The 10,438-nt window shown below is 39.9% G+C and overlaps 1 protein-coding gene across 5 annotated transcripts; it reads left to right on the top strand.

Moving 5' to 3' along the window:
• On the top strand, positions 1 to 7,646 carry mpv17l2 (MPV17 mitochondrial inner membrane protein like 2). Of its 5 annotated transcripts, none has more exons than XR_005947574.1 (6): positions 38 to 838; positions 1,478 to 1,639; positions 2,019 to 2,095; positions 3,487 to 3,615; positions 4,055 to 4,572; positions 6,341 to 6,428. XR_005947574.1 is itself a non-coding variant. In XM_041229929.1 (5 exons), the coding sequence occupies exons 1-5, from the start codon at positions 649 to 651 to the stop codon at positions 6,440 to 6,442; spliced, it is 537 nt and encodes a 178-aa protein (XP_041085863.1). In that variant the 5' UTR covers positions 1 to 648; the 3' UTR covers positions 6,443 to 7,646. The 5 variants fall into 5 exon arrangements, 3 of the variants coding, with proteins under 3 accessions (XP_041085863.1, XP_041085861.1, XP_041085860.1); XR_005947575.1 differs by having other exon boundaries at positions 4,055 to 4,230; positions 6,341 to 6,425; XM_041229929.1 differs by lacking the exon at positions 4,055 to 4,572 and having other exon boundaries at positions 1 to 715; positions 6,341 to 7,646.
• The last annotated feature ends 2,792 nt before the right edge of the window (positions 7,647 to 10,438 follow it).

The following is a 10,438-nucleotide window of genomic DNA, read 5'->3' as shown; positions in this document are numbered from 1 at the left end:
GCACGTATTTGAGGGTGCAGCTTCGTGGCGTCACGTACAGCATCCCTCCCAGAACGGGATTCTGTGCACAACTGCGGAAATCTGTGCTACGAGAACCCACCGTGTAAGTAGTCATTGACGCACATGCCGATTGGATGCTTCCTCTGTCAGTAACCGTGCACCAGAACACGTGAGAGGTGCCTGAAAGCAAACTACCGCTCGTTAGAAATTATTGCAGTCACTAAGGTGAATGGAAACTGTATTCTGTGATAATGACGTAAAGAGATAGCATGCCTCTATTATGAAACGAGCTATTTTTAATTAGGACTTGGAAAGTAAGCTAGGTTATAGAAACTGCTAAATTCTATTAAGACTAGTTAAGTTGATACGGGAATATCGTTTGTGTCGTTTTCCAGCTGGTTGGATGTTGCATTAGGCTTAGTAGTTTGATTTGTAATGTGTTTTTGTTTTGTTTTTTTAGTAACACAGTAGTGATTGTACCATTAGCATGTTATAAATTTACACTACGTAGGCCCGTTTGGAAATTAGTAAGAGTAAATGCAATCTTTACTCCGACTTATTTGCAATAATACGTGAGACGAGTTTGTACTGGATGTGTAGTGAATGTACCATAGATACTTTTTTTTTTTTAAACTGCGAGTGTGAATCATGCTCCCCCAGCGGGGTAGAGAGTTCCTGGTCCGTTTGTCTGGATATTGGAAGCCGCTTTTCAATGGTAAGTTTCTCCTCGTCACCAACACGGTGAGCTGCGGTACAATGCTGGCTGTGGGAGATACGATTCAGCAGGCACGGGAGAGGAGGAAGAATCCAGGCACGAAGTGGGACTGGACCAGAACGGGTATGTTTAACACGGGTACATGCCAGGTATGCATTATACCGCAGTGTACATTTGAAAGCAGACGAAGAACAATAAAGTCAACAAGTGGAAAAAAAATGCCTGAACAAAGTTATTTTCTTTTTTTATTAGACCAATATAGAACTTTCAGTAGCACATATGTCCTTCTGTCACTTTGTGAATAATCCCTGTGATTGATTTGCCACAGTTGTGTTCTTTTGGGACATGCCACACCAAGTTGACTACATCTTAATGTGATGAGGGCAAATATAGAACACAGTCCAATAACGCAATAACGTGTACCTCGGTACCCATTTACCCCGTGACACTGACATTGCATATATAGGGTTTGCTGCAGTTAATGATCTGCAGTAACTAGAGAGAAGGTGATAACTTTCAGGTACCTTACAGGTACTTCCATATGCAATAGCATAAGAGTCCGGGGTCCATCTGAGGTGGAATGACCCTTTTGAAATGTAACACTAGCTGCATTGTGTGTGACGTAACTGCTTATCCAGTACGCTCAAGTACATCTGTAAGCTTCAGAAATCTGCAGAGCTCTTAGACGCCTTGCTGGCTTTCAGCTTCCTCAGATGAAAACTCTGCATCTTTTAATTCCATCCTGTTTTGTGTTTGCAACAGGGCGTATGCTTGCTATAGGATGTTCCATGGGCCCTTTCATGCACTATTGGTACATGTGGCTGGACAGAGTGTATGTGGGGAGGACTCTGAAGACAGCCACTAAGAAGGTGCTTATCGATCAGCTTGTTGCCTCTCCTACCCTGGGCGGATGGTACTTTGTGGGTAAGCAGTGTATTGTTTAGTGGACATGTGACCATTCTTTACTCTTTTAGAAAATGGTTAATTCCACTCTTAAGACATGTCACTTGATGCTTTTGTAAATAATAGGTCCATTATGCATTTATTGTTTTGGGGGTTTAAAGTGAACCAAGAGTCAATAGTTAATAAAAACAGTTTACATTCTGAACAAACTTTAACTTTAAAAAACTGAATTTAAGCTAAGCTACTCAGCATCAAACTGGGTAAAATGCAACTGGCAGCCCAAACTAGTTGATGTCTAAAAATGTTCAATCAATTTTTCCATTTTGTTATTATTGTTGCAGGACCACTAATAGAACTCACAGTTCTGCCATGCTGATATATTCATGTGTTGTTTTTTTAGGAATGGGAGTTTTGGAAGGACATACTATGAAGGAAGGCTGGGAGGAATTTATGAGCAAGTTTTGGGAATTTTACAAGGTAAAAAAAAAACTGCCCTAACTGTAACAAGCCAGGTTATCTGTTTACAGTACAGGAAAACGATTAAAATTATTTCCGAACAAAAACATTTGAATCCTGGAATAAAGAGAATGTTCAGTCGTAGTAGACTGACGTGCTTAAGAACCGAGTTGCAGCTGCAGTGTTAAGTGTGACAGTGGGGGGATGTACACTGTTACACATATTGTTATTTATTGATACTGTGTGGTGAAGATGTTACTTACAGTATCCACAACTTACACTGTCGAGGGTTATAGTGGGCTGCCTTTTATTTTGGACAAATAACATTTGGTATTTGCCTCTCCCATTGATTTCAATAACAAAGGCATTGTTTATACAGTGTTAAGCACACCATATATTTCGGGCAAACTCAGCTGTTTGGATCTCGTTACGTACCATTCACATAGATTTAAATACAAAAGGCTTACAAAATTTGCCATCCATACTTTCAAAAATAGAACGTCCAGATACGTATAAGAGTTCTTCACTGGAAACAATTTGCAGAATTGTAGCCTACCTGTTCTGTACATTTCTGCACTTGCAATGCTTTCTTGGACTTAAATTTTATTACATTTATAGGTTTTAACACATCTTTATTATTAATGTAATGAGTGTCTTAATAAAGATTTAACCGCATACACGCTTGCTTGTTTTGATTACTGTGCTGGTGATTGGGGGACATCGTCAGGTTATTGTGTGGGAGTTTATAACGTCCATCGCTTACTGCAGGTGAATCACGTTAACACAAACACACCCGCTCTAAGCAGTGGCGAGTGTACTTGTTGAATTTAGTGCATTGAATTGCGTTAAAGTGAATTGTGTCAGTGCATGTTATCACAGAGGTGGTTTATACAGCACTGAAATTTCATGTATCAAAGTACTTGTAATTAGGGCTAAGCATTAAGGATACTTCCTCTAATCTGAATTCGTTTCTGTTTTCTCTGTTGTCTCTGCTTGGATTATTATTATTCAGTAGGCTGGCTAACTCTTTGAATTCTGAAGTGAGCTTTACGTGACCACTTGATGTGGTGCATTTGTAATGTCTGCACCTCTGAAACTGGAAATGTAGTTAACGAAGGGACAGAAATGACTGCTGCCTGCACACATGGTTCATTTCAAACCCATTCAGCTTATAGGAGTCTTTTCAGAAGCCAGATTAAGGCTGATTTTCTCAAGTGAGGTGGGGAAGTATGTCGGCGTAGCACAGGCTTCAGTGGACAGCATTACAGTAATAAGATGTCCCACCTTGCTTCAAAAAGGAGTAGTGGTTAGTTAGCCTGGCTAATAGTGATCTATGCAGGAACACTAACAATGATTTTATTTTGTAATATTATACAAATAACTCTCTTGAACTATTTATTTTCTCTTTGCAGGCTGACTGGTGTGTATGGCCTCCTGCGCAGATGATTAATTTCTATTTCCTACCTGCCAACCTCCGTGTGATCTATGTGAATGTGATCACACTGGGATGGGACACCTACCTCTCCTACCTCAAACACAGAGTAAGACTTACAGGATAGCTGATGCCAGGCCAGGAGATTCTTATATCCCACAAATGGACACGATTGTGACCTTGAGTGGTTGTGAAAACCAGCTTGTATCTCACACAGCATCCTAGACAAAGTTTATAATATAAGTTATAAAAAAATAAGTACACAGTATAGATAATTTTAATGTGATACAATACAAACTATATAACTATACAAACTATGTGACATAAAGATTTCTGTAATACTTCTGTATAAGGCTGGAGTGATGCATTGATCCATTGTATCATTTGATTTTCATTTTTGGTGTTACTTTTGACACCTTTGCCTGCTTGAGTTTTCTCTATACACATTTGCACCCTGTTCAGAACAACATAAGGTAATTGTATTTGTATAAGTTTTATACCATTGCACATAAATGTATGGTGGAAAAACAACCAAGGTCTCTTTCTAGAAGCAGCCAGTTTGGCCAGAAGCATGTTAAGCATGCCAGCAGCGCCAGCCCCCAGCGAGCGGGTTTTCAGCCAGGCTGGGCAGAGTGCAAACAAGCTGCGTTCCTGTTTAAAAGCAAAGAATGTGGATGTCATCCTGCTTCTTAACAAAAACAAAATCTAAGACGTTAACACTAAGGTACAGGGCTGTTTTTTGTAATAAGTTATGTTAATGCGTTACTTGTATTTGCTTGTTCAGTTACTCAGTGGATTATTTTCATGCTTTTACCACCACTTGGCACCATCAAGGTGAAAGTAAGGTAAGACATTGTTTTGGCAGAGTTATGTGTTATCTGATGACATTTAGTTGAGTTTTATAGACAGTAGTTTCAGTAGTTTAGTAGATATTTGGTATATTATCAGTAGCTCAATGTTTTGGTGACTTTTTTTTTTTTTTTTGAGGAGATTGATGCATCGATGGTAAAACATGAGGCATCGCCCCAGAGTTAGTCACGGATCAATCTCAGATCTTCCATAGTCTGTATGTATGTGGACACTTGGGTTATATGACAAGTAGAATCTCTGTCATCATTCTGTATAATCTATATGCACTTTTAACCCCTTTGCAGCCTCCAGCGGCAATGTTCGTTTCCCCTAGTGGTCTTTGGGTGGCTGCCATCAGCCATGCTTGATTTTGCACTGTGCATCATAGATATGTAACTACAGCATTCCATCATTATACTGCACCACACTTCGTAATGAGACAGGCAAGCCCTTGTGACCCTGCCACACTTGCCTCTGTTTATGTACACAGCTTGATTGGCAGGCTGCTTGCTTTGAAGATAGTGGCTGTGATTAGCGTTGCAGCTGTCACTCTCTCACAGACCAACATTCACAGTAGTGTGTTCTGGCAAAGGTCTGGAAATAAAAAATTACATTTTTTTCATTCTGCTGTTTCAAATGTATATCGAGGATCAAAATAAACGTATCACTATTAGAACACATTTATTTTAGAAAAAAAGTCACTGCACCTGCTGTAAAACAGTTTGTCATTTTTCGATCACATGAATGAGTGAATTTTATCCAAATAAGTGATACGTTTCTTTTGATGCTCAAATGTAAGTGATAACTTTCTTTTGATGCTCAGTATATGTTTTTTATAGCACTTTAAAGACAATATGGTAAAAATGATCATAAAATGCTTGACTGTGGAGTGATGTCCGTGACAAAAAGGCTAGGCTGTAAATATATTTTTATAGTACAGCATGTGTTGCACAGAAAAAGGAAGGAACAAAAATGTATCATATAAGGACAGTCAATGCGCCATGTAGTTATTGCACAGAAATGGGAATCGTTTGCTCCCATTGCATTGCAGTTCCATTCCAGGTTTTTCTATTAGCCTTCATTGTAAGTCTGCTGTACGAAGGGGTGTGGTGTGTCTTAGTGAGGGGTGTTTAAATAAGCTCCAACTAAAAAAAAACTGACATGCATGTTGTGAAATGGAAGTCCATAATGAATCGGGGTGTGGGTAATCCTCTGACAGACGGCGAGGACACAGAAGGTTGCAGTTGTAACGCATCACTTATTATTTACAAATCAAAAAAATAGTCACACAATAACTGTGTGACTATGCTGACAATGGTATGTGACGGACGACTATACAACAAGTGTACAGAAAATAAAAGGTTGCCGTCAACAAGTGAAGTACTACTCCTGTTACTCAGGGAGGTCTCGCTGACACACACTCTGCACTGGCTGGGGTTTAAAATCCCTAAACTAAGCCCTGTTCTAACAGAATGATAGTAAAATACATATGTGGTGAGCGGAGGATTTGAGCTTTTAAAGGTTTGTTGTCTATGTAGTGTGGATCTTAGCTGTGCAGCAGCCCCAGGGTGTGTCAGCTGACCCATTTTATCACATGATGCTCCGCTGGGACACGCCCCTTGCTGGTTAGGGATCCCCAGCTGCTTTTCCCCAAAAGTAGAATGTCACAGACGGAGCGTCCGGCTCCTAAAATTTTTATGAAAATAAATAAACAAAAATTTGCATATCGATGAATCCTGTTGCTTTCTTTACATGATATTTCAGATTGTGATAGAGGGCTATGTATGGTTTGTGTTGTGATACGAAGCCAAAAGCTCATTGAAGTTGAACACCAGGTGTTTCTTGAATGAAAAATAAAAAGCTTTTAACAAAATAGTATGTTATTTAAATGGTTACTTGTATGCATCGTAAGTAACTAGCACGTGGTTGATCGTGACATTAGTGTATCTACACCCCTAATAATGAAATGTGTTTTGTCTTTGCAGAAGGATGGAAAACCAGAAGCTCTTCCTACTGACTCCAGCAGTTACGCTGGAGACCAGAAGTCAGATACTTCTGTGCCGAAGCACTTAGAAGAGATACAGTAGTGTTCTCAGAACCTGGTGGAACAGCTTTGATGCCGAATTGGCAGTCTAGTGTCAGAGCAGATTCAGCCTTCCTTAACTGCGTGGAAGGGCACTTATTCCTAATATGCCATTTCCTTCCTGTTTATTATCCTAATAGATGTGCTCAGTAGGATTCCATACTGTTGTCTCTGCATAGATCATTGTTTTCAATACTTCACTATTCCAACAATCTCCAGACTACTCCTTTCTGGGGAAGCACACTACTGTTGCGCTGTGCACTGAAGCCTATTGGTGAAGTATTGTGCACTGAATCCTGTGCTAAACGATTATGCTTCTCTTGAGAAAAGAGCACTGAAAATAATGATCTAGACACACTAGACACATACTGGGTATAATTGAAGTGATTGGAAAGGTATATGATCGAAGTTGTGCCTTTAACATGTTTGTTTCTTTTTAAGTGCATGGTTTTGAAAAGCAATAGGAAACATTGTCTTTGAGGAATGCACATTCTTTTGTTTCTGCTATACAGAGAATGCATTCCATGCATCGAGCAATTTCAAGTCACTGAAGCAGTGAGATTGTTCAAGCAAGCAATAACAGAATGATATGGTGATTAGGAACACATTGTGGTATTCCAGCTTGTCTGTGTTCGCTGAAGGGTATCTCATTAAAGTGCTTGTAGCTAAGTGAATAATTCCATTTATCTTACTTGCACTCATTTCAATCAAAGTACCTGCATTGCTGCAGGAGGGAGCTTGAACTGGATGCACTGCACTGTTTAGAAGAAACAATCTCTTTCCAACTGTATCCACCCATTCCCACAGTAATACAACTGTTTCATTTCACCAACTCTGTCTCTGAACTACTTTTTAGCGTCTGTTTCTCCATCAGTTCCAAATATTGTAATGTGTTTCTCATGCAAGAATAATCAATCAACTCTGCTAAAATGTAACATTCTGCCATGTTTTTTACTAAAAAGAAAAATTAATGATTATAGTTTTAAGGAATGTAGGAACATCATAGGAAAGGTTTTATGATTGCTGATGGATCTTGCTCTCCCTAAATTCTTTATGGGGCTCTGGCTTCAAACTCATGCTTTGTGTAACAGTAAATGATTAACATTGGTGGCTCACTATATTTCAAGGTGTTGGTGCCATTATATTTTGTATGTACATTTTCAAATTAGGGCTCTTGAAAATTATTTAATTAAAAAAAATTAAATTGGTATTAAAGTTTTGTTTCTTTTCTGTTTACAGTTTAGTTTTTTTGGTATTTTGTTAAAAAAAAAAAAAAAAAAAAAAAAAAAAAAAAACAGTGCCCAGTCATCTTACCCCCATTATTCTCCCCAGTTTAGATTGGGTTAGTCAACGAAACACAGAGGATGGAAGGTGCCCACTTGAAGACTGCAGAGATGTACCCTACTTGACTCAATCCAGGTGGTTGTCATGCTGATGCGCTGGGGAGACCGCACTGGGTTGATCCCCGGAGCCAGTATCACAGCCGTTGTGTGTGCTGATGACTGGGGAGGCAAAATTAGTTGATCCCTGGAGCCAGCATTACACTTCAGCAATCAACACCACACAAGGATATCTACATCATCAGATGGAAAACAATGCAAATGGATGGAGATGCAGATGGATCACATTAGTTTTCTGCAAAGCTAGGTCTTAGTTGGTGCTTATCTTGATGAGAGTCAGCATGAAGTTCAATATCAGCATGTTCAAGTCAGTATGAAGTTCAATATCTACTCTCATGTAATAGAAATCCTTACCCCAGCAGCTCCCCATGACAGCTCAGGAGGAAGGTCAGGGCTTCCTCTGACCACACTGCTAAGCTGACTGCTTCTTTAAATCCAGGAGCCTGGATTACAAAGGTCAGCCTGTAGGCACCTGGCAAGCATGTTGTGCTGTAACGTGGTGAGGAGAAACTGGTTCTACTGGCCGTGCCTCCCTGTGGCATCCCTAGTGAAGACTGGCAGCTTTGCACGTCCGTGAACCTGTGCTTCCTTGACTGTATGCCTCACTCTGCACACCACGTGCCAGTAACGGGAGCCACAGGTATCTGTCCATTCCTGGTTGTTACAGACTGCTTAGCCAATGAATGGCTTCAGCCAAGTTTTCTAGGATAGCTTTATGGCTGTTCAAAAGCAGTGGGTTCGGGGCGGGCAGCAGAAACAACTGAACAAAAATGATTTACGATGAAGCAAATAACGATACACAGTACAGAACATTTTTCCAAAAAAAAAAAAAAAAAGTTTTCTATTTCTGAATGAACTCTTCTTTGGGTTTTGTTCTTTAAGGTGCTCTTCTCTTAATTTTGCTACCTCACTTGCACATCAAAAAAATGTGAAGCATTGAAAAGACTTAATAAGGGACCTTTTATAATCAAGCACATTTTACAATTCACTGTCAACAATAGTTATGATTGAAAGAGCTGGTAACATATACACCAGGCTTAAGACTGAATTAAAGCATAGGTCATCACTAGTGCCCATACTGCTAAACTGACAGCAGCAGATAGAATAAGGCTGCTAATTGGATCTGAGTTATCAGAAAAGAGGAATGATAATTCAAAGATGAGGATCATCCTCTTCATAATGTGTAATGCTTTAACCCTCTTAACAGGAACAGGTGCTGTATCAACCATGCAATCTCAATACCTTCTCGCCTGTGAGACAAAGCTTTATGTCTGGAAATACTGCAAGCTGTCACAGAAAGGGAAGAGCAGTGTGGCCTGGCAGGACCCACAACTACATATATGTGTGTATTTGTAGAACTAAAAACAAAAAATAGGTAGGAATAATGTGCAGGTTGAACACAGTGCTGCATGTTTGAATAGTCTCAGAATTTAAACGAATATTTAAATGTAATTTCTTCCATATTACAGCAATGAAAACAATCTCTGGAATGAAATAAACCTGCTACCCAAGGAGAGAAACCACCAATTCGCTGTTAAGGGTTTGTCAGAGTTCCATTAGCTCTTCCACATATAGATGTATATACACTAGTAGATCATAAGTACCATTTTCTTTATTTGCTCATTTATGATTAGTTAATACATCATGTGTAAGGTGTGTTTTCTAACAGAACTCATTGCCCCAGTTTGAGCAGACAAGCTTCACTTTGTCAGCTTCACTAATCTAATTAGTAAGGCTATGGGTGCTATACCGCTTAGGTAAAGGACAAAGCTGCTGTGACTTGATACAAAACATGGTAACACAACCATGTACGACACAGTAGGCCGTGTAGGAGGCCAGGGATTTGAATTTTAAGACAGCCAGCAACCAGTGCTCTGCGTCAGTGAATGAATAAAATCCATAATCTTTCGTATTAATTAAAATTGTTATTAATGTCATTTGTTCCATCTTTTTAAGGAATGCATAACAGATGGGCTGCAGTGCTGTTTAAATGTACTGCCACCAACGATTTTGAAAGCTGGGCTAAAATTAACTGAGGTTAATGGATCTGTTTTAATAGGCTTACTTCCAGAGATCTTGTGGTTCGGATTGAATCACTTTATTTGAGCTTCAATAAGGACAAGTTATTAGTGGTGCATCCCAACTCTGCTCTTCAATGCTCCCTCTGCTTGACTGTAACTGAAGAGGTAACTGTCAGTCTCTCAGAACCTAATGCACAGTCCTGGTTGAAGCAGAGCTCTGGAAGTAGGTGCTGGTAATGCACAATCTTTGTGGGAGCAGATCTCTGGAAGTAGGTGCTGGTAATGCACAATCCTCATTAAAGCACAGTTCTGGAAGTAGGTGCTGGTAATGCACAATCCTTGTGGGCGCAGAAGTAGGTGCTGGTAATGCAGTCCTTGGGGAAGCAGAGCTCTTGAAGTAGATGCTGGTAATGCAGTCCTCGTGGGTGCAGAGCTGTGGAAGTAGGTGCTGGTAATGCACAGTCCTCGTGGAAGCAGTGCTTTGGAAGTGGGTGCTGGTAATGCAGTCCTCGTGGGTGCAGAGCTCTGGAAGTAGGTGCTGGTAATGCACAGTCCTTATATAAGCAGAGCTCTGGAGGT

The sequence above is a fragment of the Polyodon spathula genome, chromosome 26 (genome assembly GCF_017654505.1).
Source record: "Polyodon spathula isolate WHYD16114869_AA chromosome 26, ASM1765450v1, whole genome shotgun sequence".
NCBI lineage: Eukaryota > Metazoa > Chordata > Actinopteri > Acipenseriformes > Polyodontidae > Polyodon > Polyodon spathula.
Note: the sequence above shows the minus strand (reverse complement) of the source record. Positions and strands in the feature narration are given on the sequence as shown.